Source organism: Chinchilla lanigera, unplaced genomic scaffold (assembly GCF_000276665.1).
Source record: "Chinchilla lanigera isolate Chin_1 unplaced genomic scaffold, ChiLan1.0 scaffold00016, whole genome shotgun sequence".
NCBI lineage: Eukaryota > Metazoa > Chordata > Mammalia > Rodentia > Chinchillidae > Chinchilla > Chinchilla lanigera.
In genome coordinates, this window is record NW_004955417.1 from 5,318,581 (window position 1) to 5,340,617 (window position 22,037).

The 22,037-nt window shown below is 36.3% G+C and overlaps 1 protein-coding gene across 1 annotated transcript in view; it reads right to left on the reverse strand.

The window, feature by feature from the left end:
- Mmp16 (matrix metallopeptidase 16 (membrane-inserted)) overlaps positions 1–22,037 on the reverse strand; it is a 246,788-nt gene that overhangs the window by 20,247 nt on the left and 204,504 nt on the right. Inside the window, exon 7 of the mRNA XM_005381755.2 lies at positions 13,816–13,954. Within this exon, the coding sequence (XP_005381812.1) occupies positions 13,816–13,954 (139 nt within the window). The remainder of the gene's footprint in view (positions 1–13,815; positions 13,955–22,037) is intronic.

Genomic DNA, 22,037 nt, shown 5'->3' on the forward strand with positions numbered 1-22,037 from the left:
CATAAACCCTATATTATTTTTAATATCCTTGCTTTGTGTTGTCTGTATTTTGCTATTTTTTTTTTTTTGGTACTATTTTCTGTAAAATAAAAAAAAAAGAAAAAAAAAGAAAAGAAAATCCCCCCCTGCCAAAAAAATTGTGTCTGCCCAGGAAGATTATTTGAGGAGGATGAGACACCAAGAATGAACATCATTTTTGGAAGAAGCTGATTGTACAGCTAGAATACATAGAATAAGGTCAGACATGAGAATCAAGTAACATTGTTGGATTTCAAATTTATTTTTAAAAGAAATGGAAAGTCATGGAGTATATTAAAATGTTCTTTGACAGTAGTGATAGATGGAGGAGGATAAATACAGGTGGAGAGAAGAAAACAGAGTCGGGGTACATACTGCACATAGAATTCATAGGGAGAGGTAAATGAGACAGAGACAGTACCCAGGATGATCCCCAAGTTTTGGTTTGTGTGGACAAGAGACTCAGTGTAATAATAAGACAAAGAGGATGGAGGTAGGTGAGCCGCTGAAGGTTCAAATCAACACTTTCGCATGATAATGAGAAGTGTGCATAAAAAAATTGTGTAGGCAGCTGGATATGTCTGTTTAAAGATCACAAATTATAAGTCACACATAAGAGTGCTATTTGCTAATTTCGGACTTGGTGAGATTTTGAAGGGTAGAGGATATAAAAAAGGTAAAGAGAAGAACTGCGCTTCTAGAGACGTGCAATCTTCCAAAAAGCTTACATAAAGGAAGAGGGCACAGTAGGCCAGAGAGAGGGGCGGAGAAGCAGTAATGAAGACAGACGACAGGAAACTTCAGAAGTCGAAAGAGAGAATGATGAGAAATGGGTTGCTCTAGGCCAAATATCCCTTAAAAGCCGAATAGTATATATAGTTACCTATTGGGGTGTTCTACAAAGTTGACTCACAAATCTAAGTTTCCATTCATCCTAAGGTTATTCCCCTATTTCCTCTATTTAGGTACTGGGAAAACAGTTCTTCAGTGTATTATATAAGCAAACATCCTGTTCATTATTTTTCATATTGAATGGATCATTACATTCAACAGATTTGCATTCCTAATTCTCCCTTGAGCTTGTGAAAGTCCATTGCACTGTCCTTTCTAAAGATAATCATTTCATCTTTTTCCCCATATTCTCCTTCCAGCCTCTCACTGCACACCTAGAGTCAATCTAAATACTGCAGAGTAGGCTGTGGGGACATGGCTTGGTCAGATGCACAGAGCCGTCCATACTCCTGTCCTGGGACTGTGGCCCAGGGAGTTCTGGCTTTGCACTCAGCAGACTTTCATTATATAGTATGAAGCCCAAGAAACCGTGATGGCCATGGGCAGGCAGACACTGTGAGGAGGCAGAAACTGAGCACAAGAAGTATATTAAGAGGAACGAGTAGAAGAGATACAGAGGGTAACACTATGGATGGGAGAGAGGCTGGGAGGCCCACCAGAGAGAAAGCAGCTGTGGTCCGCTCCTGAGGTGTGACTGTCAAACACCATAAATTCCCTATCAGCTCAAGGGAACCAAAAAGGTTTACTTTTCTTTTAACTGAATAATACTGTCCAACATGACTTGTAAACATCAAAAGTCATGTAGGATCTTAGGTGCATCTAAGCCTCTAAGTCTGTGGATCAGAGTCCTGGATTTTAGCCAATATGCCATGTTGTCTTTTAGCCATTTACTTCAAGAACAATTTTCTAACTTGAATAATTCCAAAAGTCTCACTTATCTCCCTGCCTCCAGTCTGTCTCACGTTTACTTATCTTCCACAAGCTCATTAAAGACATTTCTCTAAAATACAAACCTGAAATACAAATGCAAACTCACAGGTACACTATTTCAAATTTCCTTTCAATATAGGTTGCTTATCTTATCTTCATTCCATTCGTCTCTGTTTTTGGAACAGCGGAATGACATTTCAAACTTAGCATCACAACTCTGAAAAGCATAAACCTTTTGAATAATGCGGACCAATTATATTGCTAGATTAGTCAGTCTTTACCTTTGTCATGTTGCTTAGTACATTGTTAGCATCACAACTCTGAAAAGCATATACCTTTGGCATAACGGGGACCCATTATATTGCTAGATTAGTCAGTCTTTACCTTTGTCATGTTGCTCAGTACATTGTACTTTAAGAGAGTAAAACCCTGCAACCAACTCTACTATGAGAAACTTCAATAAAAATACATTGTATTGAACACTCTATTTTCCTTTAGCATCTCATAAATAATGCTTAGAAAATAGAGGGTGTGTAATAAATAGTTACTAATGATAAAGAATCATGTTCAATATTGCATAAAAGATATAGAATCAAAAATCTTTTAAAAAAGAAGACAATAAAGTGTATTTAAATAGCATAGTGGCCATTAATGTTGAATCTTATTAATAAAGCAGAAAATATTAATTTTATAGCCATTACCAAGCCTGAGCAGCTATGAAGATACCCTGTGTGGTTGTGCAAACTGTTGATATAAGTGATTATAATTCACTGTGTATTGAGAAACACTGTTACACAAGTACAGATATACCCTGAGCCCTTGTTAAACTTAGAAATTTTAAAAAGAAAAAACTTCAACCAAATGTCTAGATCATTTCCTTTCCAAAGTCAGTGAGATAGAAACTTCAGAGAGCACTGATTCATGGCATGCTCTATAGTTTGTCTCGGCAGCAATTAGAAGAGAAAATCTTAGAACAATGGGCAAAGAAGACAGGGAAGACTACTCTGGTGCCTGTACCTCAGTGACTCATTGCTGTCTCATCTGCCCTCTCATTATTAATTAGGAAAAAGAGCTCAGCTTCAGCGCCTCCCATGCTAGCTATTTAGAGTAAGTCTTTAATCTGCTCTACTTAGTTGTCTCTTTCAAGCAGGAGCTCTCCAGTATGTTTTAAAACACACCTCTTTGCAGTTTCTAAACTTTTTCATTTGCATGACAGTTTCTACACACCTTTCCCAGTGATTACATTGGGCACATCAATCCCCAAGATGCTGTGGCCCAGGTGAGAGAAAATAGATAGAAGCTTCGTTAAGATGTGTATGTCGGGCTGGGGATTTAGCTCAGCGGCAAAGCGCCTGCCTGGCTAAGCGCAAAGTCGTGAGTTCAGTTCCCGGTACCGGAGAAAAAAAAAAGAAAAACAAAAAAACAAAAAAACAAAAAGATGTTTATGTCTCAGGAGTTTGTATGTGTAGAAAGAGAAAGGAGTCACAGTTCTTTCTAGAAATTCTTGTTATTCTATCAATGACTATTTCTTAAGAAGTGCACTTTAAAAATACTTTTCTATACTCTCAATCTAGTGTTTTCTATCACCAAAAAGGAAAAATAAGAAATCTTTCACTTCTAATAGTTCAGGCATTTATACAATTCTTGATTAGATTTTTTTTCTATTAGGAATAAGGAACAAGAGAAATTCCTTTTAAAAATGTACATATGTTATTTAAAAATGAAGCAAAATTGAAAAGTTATACATTAATATTTGCTGTAGGGTTGCATGATCCAATCCTAGCAGTTATAGGTGCGTGTGTGGGCACACACACACACACACACACACACACACACACACACACACACACAGAAAGCCAAGTTCTGTGGCACATGCCTGCAAGTAATCCCATCACTTTGGAAGGCTGAGGCAGGAGAACATCAAGCTCCTCCTTAAAAAGCAAATAAGAAGGACTGGAGATGTAATCCAGTATGAAGTTCTTGGGTTCTTCTCCAGTACCTCAGAAAGGTGGGGGAAAGGACAAGGAAGAGGGTGAGGGAGGAGGAGAGAGAGAGGGAGAGGGAGACGTACCTTGACTACAGAGCATTTGTGCTCATTGATTATGAATAATAACAGTTAATTTTCTGAGTGTTTATTAATGGATACAATTATAGAATTCATTTCCTTGCTTAGTAATGATTTTCATGTCAGACTGAAATGACTGTTTCTATTTTTGAGTTTTTGGATAAGTCTGAGATTCAAAATCAACTCATTATATTTTACTTATAATAGGTGAGCTTTCAACCACCTTACTACCAGCAGACAGTGGTTCTCAAGGAAAATATTGCCTCCTTGGAAGGATGAAGGTATTTAGTAGATTTTACAGGAGATTGACATATTCTGAACAAGTGGAAAAAACTGATCCCTACCCTGTACATGGCAGAATGCAGAGGAAAATATCAACCAGTTAGAGTTAAAAACAGAGAGGCTTTATAAAGAAGAAGGATAATCTCACAGAAAATTTAGAGAGGACTTTATAGATGATTTTTTAATTGGTTTCATGCACGCATCCACCCATGCATGCATCCATCCATTCATTCATCCAGTATCAGCTTTTTAAGTGCCTGTGATATTCACTGAAGTAGCAGCTGCAGGTACAGGGAGGAAGGCAGCGCAGAGGTTCTGGCTCTTGTGGAGCTCCCAGGCTGGCAGAGAATATAGACATTAAGAAAACAATTCTAGGAGCAACTAAACTACATGTTACTACCAGAAAGAGTTAAATAATATCTAATCACATTTGTCCTTTGTTTTAATCAAGAGGACAGTGTCTACTCTGAAGGTTACACTTCATATCTGCTTTCCTAACACCGGATAACGGAGCTACTGTTATGCATAAGAGTGTATAATATTGTTCAGACATAGTAAATAAGAAGAATGGTTTAGAATCCATCCTGACACCTTCATTTATTTGACAGGTCAAAGAAATGATGTGCCTAAAATCATACAAACAATTGCTAAGAGTTCTGTACTAAAGCACAATTCTCTTAATTTAGTGCTCATCTTACTGTCTTAAATTGACTCTGAACAGAACAGCTTCACACTCTGTCTGGCATTCAGAATTGCTAATGATTTCCTGCTTCCTATCCTCTTGTCAAGTAATCACTCTACATTTATTAATGGAACTGCTTATTAAGTAATCCACTGTACTCTGTTCATGCTTGTTATTCTAGCCTCAGTCATAAGACACCTTTGTGCCTTATTACTGAAAACAAAAAGTAAATCCACCATATATTTCTTCACTTGGAGTCTACAAAACGCTCCTTAAATATTTATATATTGTATCTCTTTTATAACAATGATCAGTAAACAAGGAACACCAGCTACTGCCTGCTTTTGTAAATAGTAGCCATTTCTAGTAACTTCCTATGACTTCTATGACCTTTACAGGGCAGAACTTAATAATTTAGAAAAGATCATATGATCCATAAAGAGGAAGACATTTACTGTATGGTGCTTTACAGAAAAGATGGAAATTCAAATTATTTCCTGGCTGGAACTTTTTTAGAACACAAAGGCCACTTTGATTGCTCAGTAAATTTTATAGCACTGATTACTATTCAAAATGTATATGTTCTTTGACAATATTTCAATTTTTTTGCTAGATTCTCAGTTTAGTGGAGCACTGAGTGGGTTTGAAGTCAGACAAGTAGGAAAAGATAACTCTACCAATTACAAGCTGTGACAGCTTGGGCGCCCAGGATCTGAGCTCCCTTTCCGAATTCCTACGTGAAAAACTGACATTTATTCAGAAACCTGAAAACAGTAAGACATCAAAAATACTCTCCATGAATCTTGCTCATGATGCCCAATAAATGGCTTTTATTATTATCATATAACACAGCATTTCACTGATTGGATTTACTTACCTTGTTAACAATAAATGCTTAAATCTACTGATCCCTGTTGGTGCTCATTATATGGAATATGCTTTAATCTCTATATTGTGCATAGTTAGACAACTCAAGAATTTTGAATAAGTGCCAAATTATGAAAGTCTGTTTCAACACAACTAGTAATTAAAAGGTTAACATCTGCTTTGACTGTGCTAACAAATATTCTATTATATTGGATATACCTGAGTGATAATAGAATAGCTGAATAGAACAGCACAAATCGTAATTCAGTTTCTGAAGAAAAGCATATGAGTCCCTTGAACAGTGATATATTTTCTATTTCCGTGTCTCTCTAAAGCAACGACCTTATGAACATGAATAAAGGAGAACAACTCAGTGTTACCTGTCAAATGTCAAGTGGAGAGATGAAAGGGGGTTTGTTCAGACATCACAACTTTAAATGATGCCAAATGATATTCACAGATTCTAAACCATGAGCCTGCTGTCATTCAGCGAGAGAGACCTGCTGCTTGTACATCTATCCTCATTCAAAAACAAGCAGGAGCACTGCAGAGCATCTTAACTGGTAAGGGAAGACACGTATGGCTTCTTTAAAAGAAGAACTTGAAGAAAAAAAGAAATACAATGCAAAACAGACCCACACAATCTATGTATGTGAGTTTAAAAGAAAAAGTTCTTTAAAATATTTATCTACCTACTTATATCTTTCTTCACTTCACAAAAAATGGCAGTGCTCTTATGGGAAATGTGAAATACAGTGGCAAAGCAAAAACTACATAAAACTAAGATCAAGGAAATTAGCAGAAATAGAATATGAAGATGAGCAATATAAAATGGCAATGAGGAGATTACTCAAAATGTGGCTGTGAAGATATCTAAAATTAAATTGAAATGATATGTTTTTATACTGTTTGCTTATTCATTGCCTATTGAGACTATTAGCATTGTTTCCAGTTTTGCGATATTACCATTACAGATGCGTTGAGCTGATTTCCAGCATGTACAGTTTTACATTCAAATCAACTATAAAGGAAAGTTGTAGCTTCTTTTCAATTCTTTTTTCTTTTGTTTTGTTTTTTGTTTTTTTTCCAGTACCGGGGATCGAACTCATGGCCTTGAGCTTGCTGGGCAGGAGCTGTGCCCCTGAGCTAAATCCCCAGCCCCTTCTTTTCAATTCTTAGCAGTACTTCATATTGTTAGTCTTTTAATTTTTACCCACTTTACCTGGTATCTAGTGGTAGCTCATTGTGATTTTAACTCACTTTTCCCTAATGAAAACTACAGTTAAAGCTTATTTGCCATGTACATATCATGTGCTCATTTGCCATGTATGTATCATTCTTGGTGAACTTTTGTTCAGATACTTTGTTGTTTTGAATGAGTTATTTTTTTATTGTATTTCAAGAGTTCTTTATATATTCTACATCATATATGTGCTTGGTAAATATTGTATTTTGTCTGTGGCTTGTCTTTATTATCTTAACAACTTTAACAGAAATTTTAAATTTTAACTTATTTTTTTCTTTGTGGATCATGACTTGATATTCTATTTAACAAATAGAATTTTTCCTAAGTCAAAGTCACAAATAAAAGCTTTATATTTTTAGCTTTTAAGCTTAGGGTAAGACCATTCTGAATTAATATTTGTATAAAACGGATTGTGTGCATTTGTGCTTGTTTTTTGCATATGGACATCCAGTGGTTTTGTTGGGTATATCTTTTTTTTTTTTTTTCCCGTACCAGGAATCGAACTCACGACCTTGCACTTGCCGGGCAGGTGCTGTGCCCCTGAGCTAAATCTCCAGCCCCTTTGTTGGGTATATCTTGTGCATTGACTTTCCTCTGTAATTTAAAAATAAAATATCTGAAGTCAGAAATTACTTGTTCATATTTAGTTGAGTCTACTTCTCAAGTCTGTTTTGTTTGATTCAGCTACCTTTATGCCATTACCTATGTTATACTGTCATAATTATCATGGCTTTAAATTAAGACTTGAAAATCAAGTACTAAGTTCAAAGTAGTTTCATTTATTTTAGATCTTTTGCATAAAAATTTTAGAATCAGTCTGATCATTACTACCAAAATATCTTGGAAATATTTTTATTAGCAGTGCAATGAGTGTAATAGATAAACTTGATTAGGTTTCACAGTGTAAAAATACGTCGTGTTCTGAACCATGAATATATTTGGTAAATTATGTAAGTCTTGTTTAATTTAATTTAGTAAAGTTTTGTAATGTATAAGTGGTACATTTTTTTTGTTCTGATCCCACAGTATACAGTACTTTGGATAATGTGACTTTAAAGTTTTTTTCAGTTCTTCATTGTCTTTTGGTGGTGTGTGATGGGTGACAATTTTTTATAGGTTTCTGCCTTTCAGTATGTCCCACAAACAGTGGTATGGACTGCCTTTGTTCTGTAACACAATTCTAAAAGTATCTTGTACACCAAATGATCTTGGGTAATAAAGGCATTGTCTCCTTTTACACAAAGGTCTGTTTTGTCTAGAAAAATAAAGAAAATGTCTTCCTTCAGGAAAAAAACATAGGCAAGCTTATTTCTCATCACCAAAACTTCAAGTTCTTTAAGTTAGAGGTTTCTTTTCTACAATAAAACTGATTACCTTCACACACGTTACCTGTCATTCTTGGTCAGGGAACTTGTAAAAACAAGCATGGACAGAGTTTGTCCCTGTCCCTTTCTGTCTGAGGAGGCTCACGTCTTCTGCCAACACCCATGAAAGTGAGAAAGACGATGCTATTAGCTTATACTACAGGGAAAGATCCTTCACGTTCTTGAAGATATACATGAATAAAAATAAAATTTGTGTAATTTACCTCATCCAACCTTGCCAAATTCAATTGTTAAATTGAGAAGGTTTTTGGTTGACTGCATCTATATAGGCAATCATGTTGGAATGTGTGTAAAATTTTATTTTCTCTGATATGGATGCTTCTTATTTAAAGTCATTGCTTTAGTATACTCAGTAAAATCTCCCATAAAAAGTTAAATGGACTTGATATAAATGGACAGACTTGTCTTGTTCCTGATCTTGAGGAGGATGCCAAATAGTCAGTGGCCCCTTAGTTCATGAGTGCATTAGTTTGCCAACAATTTGTTTCACAAACAGAAACATTTGGCAAAATTTTCTTTTTCTTTGTGAACTCTGCATCAGGTGATGAACACACCATGGCCATCTTTCCTGCACAAACGTGAACGTGGCCATGGTTTCTAGAATCATAGAATGAATTGAGTGTGTGAACCAAACTGCCCCTGTATTATACATTTTACATTTGGGGGTCCATAAATTTGTATCCTTGTGGATATTCTGTGCTTTGTCCTGGAAGCACAACTTGGTAATGATTTGAACACTTCACATCTTACTTTGAATATTTGTTAGGCAGGATCAAGGGAGTGCTGATGCTCGGTTAATTACTCCTCACTGCTGCAACAAGACCTCTCAGTTCTATATCCAGTGCTCAGGAACGTTCAGGTATTGTTGAACCCTCAGTGGTTCAGCAACCAGAAGTTGCTCCTTTGATTCCTGGTGAATGCTTCTCTAGGTTGCAGTTTCGTTAAACATCCCCACACAGTGTTCTCTCCAGTCTCCACAGGGTATATCTGCTAATCTCCAGGCCCCATGCTGTTCCTCACTCTGTCCTCCGCATTACTTCGTCCCGTACACTATAGCCACCTGCTTTCCTTGAAGTCTCAGCTGTATCCTCAGTTAGGAAAGATGTCTGAGCTCTGCTGGATTCTCAGACCTTGGGCCACAGCCTGGAAACTCTACCTGGACAGGAATCTGCAGAAGTTTCAGGACTCATCTTTCCTTGTTTTCTGACTGTTCGTGTTCACAGCTTTGTGCTTCTTGATAGCCAGTGTGTTAAAAATAATTATTTTACTTAATTTTTGTATTTTCAGGGGCAATGATAAATCTGATCCTTAGTATTGCATTTTGGTTGAAAAGCAGAGGCTACTTTAATATATGTGTTTTGATATACTGCACTTACATACCAAAAAAACAATGAGCTAATGTTAAGAAAAAAGAACTGAACCTGGGATGATGGTGCACACCTCTGTAATCCCAGCACTTGGGAGGCTGAAGCAGGAGGTCACCATGAGTTTGAAGCCAGCCTGGGCTACACAGTGAGTCCAAGGCCAGCGTGAACTACATAGCAAGACCTCGGCTTAAAAAAACAAAATGGAAAAAGAATATAGAATTGTTCATATATATATAATAAATTGCTTATGATTTCATATTTTTATAATTTATGGGCTAACAACTCTCACTGCATATAATATAGCTGTGCAAATATACATTTGCTCAAAGTTCAAACAAGTATGCAAATTGTACCAAAATATGCAGTTTTAATTATATCTGGTGGACTCTCATTGTAAAGATAATTTAAGGATTTCATATGACTATAATGTTATTTTTCTATTACTAAGAGAACATTTACACTTTACAGCTAAGCACTCATTTATAATTATAGTTCAACTTACATTTTCAAATTCTTACACAAAATAAAAACAAGGTCAACACCAAACACCTTTAGGAAATATATAGCTAATAAGTTCATTTATACCTAAACATGGACTTTGGTTAACTAAAGAGAAGAAAAGATAATGACGATCAAATATACGTGTTACTGCATAGTGTTAATTGGAAGGTAAAAACACAAAAGATGATCACTGTAAAGAGGAGGAAGGAAAAAACAAAGACCAAGAAAAGAAAGACAAAGAGGGCTAAAAAAACAACAAACCAAAGCAGAGTCATGCTTAAATCCATTGATAGCAGTGGTATAGTGTGACTGAGATAGGCGGACATCAACATGGATAAATTTTACTCTTAGTTCACTCAATCTTCATGTTTATATTTAGGTGCTATTTGAGACAGAGGTCTATGTCAACCAAACTATACTATATTGCCTGGTTTTTTAGTTTAGCCTCTGATCTAATGATAACTTTTATATTTTTGAAAACAGGTATATAGCCAGGTGTGGCAGCACACTCCCGTAACCCCTGATTTTTGAGAGGCTGAGGCAGGGGAATTGTAAGCTTGAGCCCAGCCTGGACAACATGGTGACTTAGGAATACCCAGTTTAAAAAATTAAATAATAGACAAACAAGTAAATAGATGAGTTAGGGATGCAGTTTACTGTAAATGTGCAGGTTTAATCCAAAGGAATTAAAGATTATAATGGGCTACAAAACATAAAATAGTTATTATTTGCTGGTAACAAAAAAGTTTTTCAAATATTGGTTTAAGATATTGAGGATATTTAAATACAAAAGAGAAAAATAAAAAGAGCAAGAATGTCTTTCCATTACGGGGCGGAGGTACTAATGAAAAGGGCACAGGCGCAGTACTTGGGGGAAATACGTCGTGCGGCTCATCAGGTAGTGTGCAAAAGGTTACAGTAAGGAAAGGGACAGGCCTGTTAGGGCACAAACTGGCTCCCATCACATAGGGAAAATGGGATGGCAGTCTTGGGAGTGAAGTGATCTGAATTTCTGAATTTGTTTTTTAAATGAGAAAGGTCATAGAAAGAGTTGTCAAGCAGAGGCAGTCATTTTGATTGTGGTGAAGGTAAGGACAGGGAAGCCTAGGTGTCCAGGGCTCCTACTTTTCTCCCGTCATAAAGCAGGGACTGGGGCTAAGGTTACCTTAGTGGCGACACCCAGAGCGTCTGGCTCCCTCTGGATAGCAATAGGGTTTAGAGGTGGAGAGCGCATGTCCTAGCAGGCCTTGTGAGGTTTATTAAAAGTGGTGGCGAAAGTGAACTGGAGGAAGGAAGAGCAAAGTGCGCCTCAGCAGTGACAAAAGTTCTAGGCTGGACATTTCCTGATACCGATAATGCTATTGGAAGAGACCACAACATGCACAACATTCTAGAAGTTAAATAATTCTGTGATAAGCCACAAAGTTTTTTTTTTGTTTGTTTCGTTTTTCTCCGGTACCGGGAACCGAACTCACGACGTTGCGCTTGCCAGGCAGGCGCTTTTGCCGCTGAGCTAAATCCCCAGCCCTGCTGAGCTAAATCCCCAGCCCGCCACAAAGTTATTGTGATGTTGGCACCATGAAAGAATCACCATACTAAATCAAATCAGTATTTAATGATACTGTTTTTGTTAAATGATTTTTGATCACCTCCTATGCACGGAGTAGTGTTTGAGAGCTGAAAATACAGTGGTGTAAAAAAAATATACACAAGGTTCAAGACCTCTGAGAGAAATTGCATTTGAATTTGTGTGTAATTTTGAATATCTGACAGGCGCTGTACCCCAGTTGGAAGGTATTATTTAAAAGGGGTGGGGGGTGGCTCTGAGGTCATGCCTCTTCCACTGGTTGTTGAGAGATGAAAAGGAGCCAGCCATTCCACAAGTGACTGAGGGAAAGCCCTGAGGCATTCAAGCACGTCCGACAGAGACTGTGACTGTGGCAGTTTCTCCTCAGGCAGTTTTGTCAGAGCCTCCACTGATCTGGAGATGAGAAGGGACCTCCCTCCTGTTTTCTTCAACTACTGCTGGGACCAAAGAGGTGTAAGGGAAAGAAACGTCCTTCCAGATACTCTCCTGAGAGGCACAGGCTTTAGGTGGCATCCATGCTTTCTCCACAGTGGTATAGCACAGGCCCCTTCATCGACGCATTTATTATAGAACAGCAGGAGGGCAATGGTATTAATCGTGATCTTACCAGTCACAGCAGTGGCTGGCATTAATTGAGAGCATACATGTTCCAAGTATTTGACAGGTAGTAATAATTTAGACCTCAAAATAATCCTGAATAGGGGAATAACACAAACCTCATTTTCCACGTGAGGAAGCTGAGGTAAATAGAACAGTGTGTTTTGCCCAGTTCCTGCAGTATTCAAAATTGCAGATATAACTTCAGAACCAACCTAACCTTATAATGAATATATTGCTCTGATTCTTTTTTCAAGAAACAAGCCGTAAAGACAGAATATATTCCAAGTGTTCAATTTCACTTTAAAAGGTAGTTTGCACCTCTTATTAAATTGTGTTCCAAATTCTATTTTCATTACCCTCATTGTTAGCCCAAATTCTCCTAGTATGATTCCGAGAGAATCAGCTTTTTGGGATAAGATTCCCTCCCCTTCCCTCAAACTGTGTCTTTCTTTAGGCATATTTTCAGTCCTTCTGGCTCTTGGAGAAATGTTCAGGCCTATTCCTTCCACACTCTAGTTCTCCTCAGCCTCAGCTCAGATACAGTCGCCTCACAGTTCCCCCAGTTCTCCAGCACCTTCTGTTTCTTGTCCTTGCTGTTTACTGCCACAGTTCTTGGGCTTATCGCTTTGCATATTAGCCAGTTTGAAGGATAGAAGATCAGACTTTGTGAAGTTCACTGCACCAGATAATCTTGCTTTGGCATGCCTTGCAGTTAGTGGCACTTATTCTATTAAATTTTGTCACTCAGATATATAGTAGACAGTGAAGTTCATGATACTGATAACTATATGTATTCTATTTTTTGTAAGTATCCCTTGCCTTTATGAGTACTTTCTTAGTGTAGTAGAAAACATTTTATAAACTGATTACATCAGGTTAGGTTTCAAAAATTACATATGAAATTAAACTGTGAAATAGATTTCATTGAACAATAATAGTAAGTAAATCTACATACTCTAAAACCACACAGAAACTCAAGACAGATTTAGGCAAGGGAGAGATGGTTATTTATTTGTTTTGAGTACTATGAAGCCAACTATAAATGTTCTAAAAAATAGAATATTTCCTAAATATCATATTCTCATGACTCACAGGTCATCAATACAAGTATTCAATTGGTGATATAACTTCAGAACCTACATAATCTTGTAATTATTGACTCTGACTCTTTTTGCAAGAAATAATCTGTACAGAGAGAATACATTTGAAGCGTTCAATTTCATTTTAACAAGTAGTTTGAAATTCTTATGAGAATTGTTTTGCAAATTGTAAGTCATGTGTAATGACATACACGAAAATATCATATGAGAAAACAAAGTTTAAAAATTTTTTTATTTATATTTATATAATTGATATACAGTTTCTTTCATAAAATCCATTCACTACCGAATGTTACTTAAGAGGTTTTATTTATGCACCTATCTGCATGCTTCAGGGCCCTGGCAAAAAATGATCAGAATATAACATATCCAGATATAGAAAAGAGCCTTACCCTTAAAGAAGACAAAATTTCCATCACTGTTTTCATACACTGCATCGATACTGGGAGGCAAGCCCCGCCAGAAGTAAGTAATTTGCATGGGGTATCCATCCATCACCCTGTTGTTTCTCACTCGCCAAAACCACTGATCCTGTAAATGGAGCAAAACCATCAGTCCAAAGACACGCAGCCACCACACCAGCTCGCTGTGCAAGAGTTGGCTAGGAAGATTCAAAGCTCAGCTATCTTTGCCATACATCAGAACAGAAAAAGGACTCAATAATTTGACAGCAAAGACCACAAAATTTTCTGTAATAAATAGCTCCCCAGTCTTTAAGCCATACAGAGTGATTAAAAACATAATATCAAAGTCCTTGATCTGATCATTTGAAATTATCCCCAAGGCTTTCTATGTGGAAAACAGAGGTGGCATGAACAAATCCTTCCGGAATGAAGATGCAAATCAGCTTCCTGAAAATAAGAAAAGCACTGTGGCCACATATTCATCCCAGCGCTTTTACACAGGTAAAATCTCCACACCTAAAATGGTGAGGAGTAACTAGGAAGGTAATACCTCTACTCTGCCCATGTTACATCTGTTTTCATGTGTAATTATAAACAGAGCATATTTTAAGTTGTTAAGGTGCCTAGTTTCCTCAATAAGGGTTACCCAAATGATCAAATTTATCTTGGAAAATAAATCCTCCCTGAATATTCCTGTTTCAGTAAGTTGCCTCAGCTATCTGCTACCATAGCTATACTTTACTTCTCTCATTCTAGAAGTCACCTATGTAATTCTTATTTTTAGGGAGTAATATATAATTTATCCTATTGCCTTTATATAGTTGTTGAAATATTAATTTGTCTACCAACAATGCATTTCAGCATAAATATTTACTAATGGAATAAAAGCAAGCAAGCAAGCAACCAATCAAACAAACAACAAAAATAAAACATAAAAAAAATACTGGAAATGTAACTGATGACATGAGGTAGTTCTTAATGAAGATTTCAGAATAAAGTAATATCTATTCAAAGTGCTTTAACATTAAAATACAAGGCATACTTAAAATATAATACACCAAATTTTACTTTATTTTGAACTTCATTTCAAATTTATGTACACACAAACTATTTCACATAAAAGTTCAATATTTCTACTAAACAGACAAGTATGACTTACATACACTTGAGTTTAAATTCTCTGTCCTCTTTCTTTCTCTTCTTCTAATTTAGATGTCAATAAATGATGTATTAGAGAGTTTTCTCATGTTTTTGATTAAGAAAAGGTTGGTCTGACTGAACTTCCTAGGATTTATAAGTTATCCATACGTTCACACACACATACAACCTACTGACGATTCATGGATTTCAGGTAATATGAAAAGAAAAAGTTTTTCCTAGCTCAATCTATCATGGGTTATCATGTTATCATGGGTTGTCTAGTAATCCCCGCTAGAAGGGAAGAAGTAGCTTAACTAAGGGCTCTGAGTTCATGTTACATTCGTGCTCTGTTCCCTTGTATCTGTGTCACCTTGGTCAGGAGACTAGTCCCTGAGTTAATTACAAACTAATATCTAACTCATATCATGACCACCACGGTAATAAATATAATGGAACTTTTGAGGATGATGCAAATTATTTTGGCTTCAATTTTTTGCAATTACAGTGAAACTACTTAAACTACCTTTTATGCTTAAGTTTTGTTTATAGTTTTATCTTTTGCATTGTTTACTTTTCAGAATCCAGTCATATAGCTCTTTCCCTCCAAGATCTTGTGTTACCATTTGTTGAGAGTTGTCATTCTACTTGGCAGCTTGAATTAATAAAGGTTTTACCAACGTGCAGGAGAAAAATTGAATGGATTTTAAAATACAAAGTTACTGTATTTCATGAAAAAGATTATGGTCAGGGGAAATACATGTTGGGCATAGAGATCAGAGATTTATTAGAAAAGAATGCTAGCAAATAATACTTTGATTTTTTTTTTTTTTTTTTTTTTTTTTTTTTTTTTTTTGGTTTTTCTCCGGTACAGGGAACCGAACTCACGACCTTGCACTTGCCAGGCAGGCGCTTTGCCGCTGAGCTAAATCCCCAGCCCCCTACTTTGATCATTTAAAGACGAAAACCCCTACTATTTGTCTTGATACAATAGGAGCTTTTAATTAGATATAAGGTCATGCCAATCCCCAAATAAAATATATTTATTAAATTATTTTAGTGTATCTATGAAACAATAAGTTAAAATGACTAAGTACCTATGCGATTTTTATAAGACATAACTGGTCATTACTTATGGAAGAATGAAAGAGAACCTCTTCTAGAAGACCATGTTATTATTTTTGAACCATGGAGGAAAAATACATCTGTTTTCACCCTTTCAAACACTAACTTTTGTTTTAACTTTAGATGTAAAGGGAAAGGAAAAGGAACAATCTCTGTGGAGCTCAAACTCTGCTATTTAAGTGTTATACAAGTAAAAGGGGAAAAGCTACAGTAAACAATAATTATAATAACAATAACAATAACAAAACAATAACAGCAGCTACTAGCATATCTGCAAAGTAAACTTATGAAAATAAAATACAGCTTTAAAATGACCAACTTGGTGAACTTTTACTCAAATACAAATATTTCACTTAAGATAAAAGCATTTATGGGCTTACATGTTAACTTATTTTTCCATGTAGTATGGGACTTGTAAAAACAATTTTGTTTTCAGAGATAAGTCCTACAGTACTTTACTACATATACAATGAACCAGTAACATAGAGGAGACATTTAGGTGACTTTTCTTCTATTTCTGTAAAAACTCTGGCTTATAGCACGAATAGTGTTTGCTAAGAACTACATAAAAAACATGTCCTCCAACATGAAGACAAAATGATAATGTCACTGATGTATCATCACAGAGGATGCTGTCTTCTGGACTAGTGTAAGAAAACAATTAGAACTAACTTACTTTCACTTCTCTTCTGATCCAAAGAATCCTTATGTGACTCATAACTTATCTCAAACCAGTTTCTAGTTGTCATAATTCATTCTGGAACCCTGTCCTGACTGGCCACCTTGGTCTTGGCCTAACCTTTCCATTTCTGAAGTAGCATCTCATAACTCTTTGCCACCATTTCAGTCTGAGCTGCCACTGTTTCTCACAGAGATGAGCACAGTGCTATCCCAGGGCCTCTGAGTTGCCTTCTACTCCAGCCAGAATGAAATCAAACGTGGGCCTAGCCTGCGGCTCCTACAGGGCTCCCTGCATTCTCCAGCACGCACACAGTGCCCAGTTACGTTACTTTTCTTGTGACTTCTTCACAGAGCAAATACTCTTTCTTCTTCATGGACTCTGCTCTACTTTGTTCAATGTTCATCCCCTTTCAGGCATATTTTTCCTTTCATTATCAGCTGGAGTATTGGTCCCAACTTCAAATGCTGAAATCCTAACCCTCAAAGGGGGGCTGTTGTAGGGGATCATTACTTCTTCATGAAGATGCTGCCTCCAGGAATCTAATTAGTGCCCTTAGAAAGGAGGCTTCAGAGAGATCCCTTCCTTCTCCCACGTAAGAACACAGCTAGAAGGGGTTATTGATGAGAAAATGGGCCCTCATCAGACACAGAACTGTGAGAGGTAAGTTTCTGATGTTTGTAAACAACCTAGCTTATGTCAATTTGCTCTAGCAGCCCACAGAAACTAAGATACACTGCTAAACTATTTCATAGTAGTTTCTACTTTCATTTCCTAGCCCTTGTGGGATCTGTATGTGTGTCTACAAATTTGTATGTGTGTGACTTAATGACGTCCTTCTGCTTCATCACTCTACGTGTCGCACACAGGAAAAGGGACGGTGTGTTTTTGTTTATCAATGAATTGTCAGCATTGAGGAGTTCAGAACTGTGCCAGGCATCGGAGGAGCCCAATATATATCTAACACACAGATCTCTCCATATTTTCACCAAAGTGCTACAGGATGAATAACACTACATTTGAGATTATTCAAGTCAAGGTGACTGCTTAATGTGGTAACAAACTGATTTACTAAGATGACACAATAATCAAAGGACCTCCCTGGCTGTGAAGATATAAGAGAATCACATATATAACTACAGATTCTGATCACAAGCAATCAAGAGTTGCTTTTGAGGGCTTATAATGTGCCAAGGAGAAATCAGATATGTAACAATGGTGAAAGAAAGAAAATTACACTGCTACACACATAAAGGGAAAGCAACTTGTATGACTGCTTAAAAGGTGGAGGAATAAACGCAGCAGGCCTAAGGTTACTTCCAGTTCTTTGGCAGCAGAAAGAGATGTCTGTGCAGTCATCTGGACAGACGCTCTCTCCACAAGGACCCACCCCCGGCAGCCAGACTCATCAGGAGCGAGGCAGAAAGGTATGAGCAACTATGGAGATCAGGCCAGGAGGTGGGAGACAGCAATGAGACGGTAAGAAAGATTTGCTTCTCTGGGGCTGGGGATTTAGTTCAGCAGCACAGCGCCTGCCTGGCAAGCATGAGGTCGTAAGTTTGATTCCCAGTGCCAGGAAAAAAACCAAAAAAGACAAAGATTTGTTTCTCTGAATGATAAAAACTAAAAGACACTAACTTAGGACATTTAAAGTGTTTTGGAATTTGTAAGCAGAACTGCAGTACCTAATTTTCTTAAAAATTAATCATATCACATGAAAACATTTGTTTTGTGATGTGGTTAAATGAAAAACACCTTTGTTTAGAAAAAGAATAAATAAAGCTATTGTAAAAACTATGACAAAGAAGAAAATATGTGTGTTCTTTATTACAAAGGCTCAAACTCTTATATATGAAGAGTTCTTAAAAATCAAGAAAATCCCCCAACCTTATAAAAATATCAGTAAGAGACACACAGACTTTTAACAGAAAAGTTTATAAGCACCAAAAAGATGCATGTACTGTGATTGCTCTGGGATACCAAGTCTTTCTTATCCTTTCTTATCCAACTTTAATGCTGCTTCTACAGGCAGACACTGCCATCCACTCCTGGTAGGCATGCAGAATGGCACAAGGCCTATGAGGATCAGTATGATAACATAAAATAATATTCTCTATGTACTGTACTTGTTACTTAACCCATGCTTCCTTTAGCAATCTATCCCAAAGGAACATGTATCCTCTCAAATGAAAAAAATACAATGCACTAAAATATAATGTAAAATCATACAATAAGATTCAACAGAAATGAATTTTCATAAGGTCTTTTATTATAGTGTCACTTGTGGTTTGAAGAGTATGCTGTCTCCTGTAAAAAAGAAGATAAGAAAAAAGAACTTGTATAGACACTAATATAGTTATATAGATTTAGATCACAATACAGATAAAATGTAGACAGTGTTTATGTTTGCGTTTGTATGCATACATACATGTATGTAGGAATACCAACACTTGTTAAATGCAAACTCTAGATGTGAAATGTTCACTCTTGCAAATTTTCTGTACATTTTAAAAATCTTAAAAAATTAAAATATGCTCATTAAAATATCTGGAAATAGCTAATTATCTTATTATAAAATATTATGTAAACTTTTAAAATCATTTTTGTGGCTAAATACTATTCTAGCTAGTAAGAATACATTTATTAAATTTCCATTTAAATATAAATTTGTCATTTAAATTTGCTACTCTAAAGAATGCTACAATCGACATCTTTGTCAAAAAGCATATTTTTCTTTAGAAAATTTAATTTCACACATATTCCATTTGACCATATTATATATGCATTTGAAACTTAAAGTCAAACACTGGGATTCCATGTAGGTGTATTATAAATTCATTAAATTTCACACTAAATGACTGTTTTCAGGTTCACTGTATAGAGAATTATGAAAAGTAAAATAACATTTTTTAAGAAACGAGAACAAAGCTATTCACATTGAATTAGGTGTACTTGTTTTCCACATTGGGGAAGAAAAATTAAGACTGTAACTTAAAGAATAAAAAACAAACTACTACATGATACTTAATGGGTGTATCCAGTAAAGACAGTGCTATTCTGGGAAGCTTTCATTACCTTACTCCAGCAGCTGGCACAAGCTGGTTTTTGGTATATAAACATTAGGGAAAAACCTGTTCAAAGCAACCATTAGAATATACTTTTTCACGAAGACAGTCATGAATGTCTGCGATGATTTTGCAGGCACGATTTTCAGGGCTCATTAATCCAACCAAGACTGTCCTAAAGTAATTCTGGGAGAAATGATGCAGAAATGCATCTCAGTAGGTCAAGCACTTTGGACACTGCCTGCAGTTTTGAAAAATGCTCAAAACACAGACTCACTATAGAAGTAAAAGGAAATAACAGACTCACAAGTTATTCATTTAAATCATTTCTATATTCATAATTCTGAAATTTCCCTCAGTGTGTTTATTTTCAAGAAGGCATGTGTTAGAATTTGGATTTTAAATTTATTTCAATATACATATTTCTAAAAAAAAGGAGTTACCATTTTCAGAGTATCTTATTTACTACTTGTGATAAATTATGTAATGACTCTTATAGTCCCTAAATGATTTTTTAAATCATATATTTTAAACCAGGCTTTGGTGGTGCACACCTGTAATCCCAGCACTCTGGGATGCTGAAGCAGGAGAACTACAAATTCAAGCCCAACTCAGCAATTTCATAGTTTTGTGACTCAAGGGGACCGTGTCTCAGGGAAAAAATTAGAAAAAGAAAGGGGGGGGCAGCTACATAATTCATTGCAAAGTCCCTGAGTTTAATCTTTGGTACTTCAAAATAATCATTAATTTGTAGATGAATTAATATTGAAAAATCTAGATGCAGAAGGCAGGGTGATGTGTTGGATATGGACCACCTTCTTATTAATTCATTTTTTTAAAATTCTAGCATAAAGCATACTACTTTTTAAAGCTTAAAAATTTATAATCATTGATGTGCAATTCAATAATGCCCACATAATAACATATGTATGTGTTTTAGAATGCAATTTTCCTACCTACATAATGCATGAAAAGAAATGCTGCAACACACATGTGACTCGGTCCGAGTAGAGAAAGACCTGAAGGGTAGGCTGAGATGAGCAAAGGAAATGTAGCAGACCCTGTCTGAAAACAGCTCCCCCAGAACACAAATATAAACTAGCAAACCAAAGCACCAAGCTTACACTGTTTTCTTTTTATGTCCTCATATCTTTTCCCATGTTTCTTTTTGTATCTAGTCTCATTTAGAAAGTGACTGGTGTACTGTGATGAAGAAAAAACTTACTTAAAAATGCACCACGAATATATTGCATTTAGTTAAAGCAGGGAATTAATTTTATATACCTATGCAAAGGCAGTAATGTGACATACTGCTTTTTGTTTCTCTCCTTTTGGATCTGAAGATTATGGATCCTGGCAGGGTGATCTGATTTCAATTCATACATCATATAATTACGTGTTGAAAACATATTAAAGGTTTCATTCCTTTTCCTCTACCAACAGTTCTGGATTTAAGAGGGAGAGGGAGAGGAATGAGGAGGAGGGAGAGGGAAACAGAGAAACAAGGAGAGTGCCTTTAAAGTGTATATTCAGTCTAGAGACGAGGAAAGGCAAACAGCTGGTTTCAGAATGCTCTGTGAAATGTTATTATTGCTGCCTCTATAAAATGCGAACTACTATTTAGTAAATATAATGAGCTGGAAAACATCTGTGCCATTAGCACACCTATCAAGAGCTACCATCACTTTATTTTTGATCTAAGGAAAGATATCTCACTGGCAATAAACTATGCTCTTGCTGATTTTAAGTACAGAGTTACTTTTACCTGGGTACATAGGGCAGTGTATTCAATTTAGTTTTTGACCATCCATTCCAAAGTTGTCTGCTAATCTTTTTCTTTTAAAGCACCAAGGTTTATTCTCTTCCTAATAGCTGTTGTTCTCTGAAACTGTCTTGTTTATGTACTTCAATTATCTAGTTAAAACGGCCCTTTAGCCCTGGAAAACTGCCTGGTGTTACAGCAGTGCTGAATGAATGCTCAAAGACAAAAAGAAAAACGGAGACAGTGAGAAATAAATCAGCAAGTCCCTTGCTTGGTCTGGAATTTAGGGGGACTGGTTGGTCGATAGTCCACTTTAGTGGCCCCATAGAAATTCCTCTTAGGCCCCTTTTTACTGCTCTTGTGGTACCCACATCTACTCTAATACTTAAACCACTGCATGGAAATCATTGATTGGTCAGTCACTTTCTACATGTTATGCTTT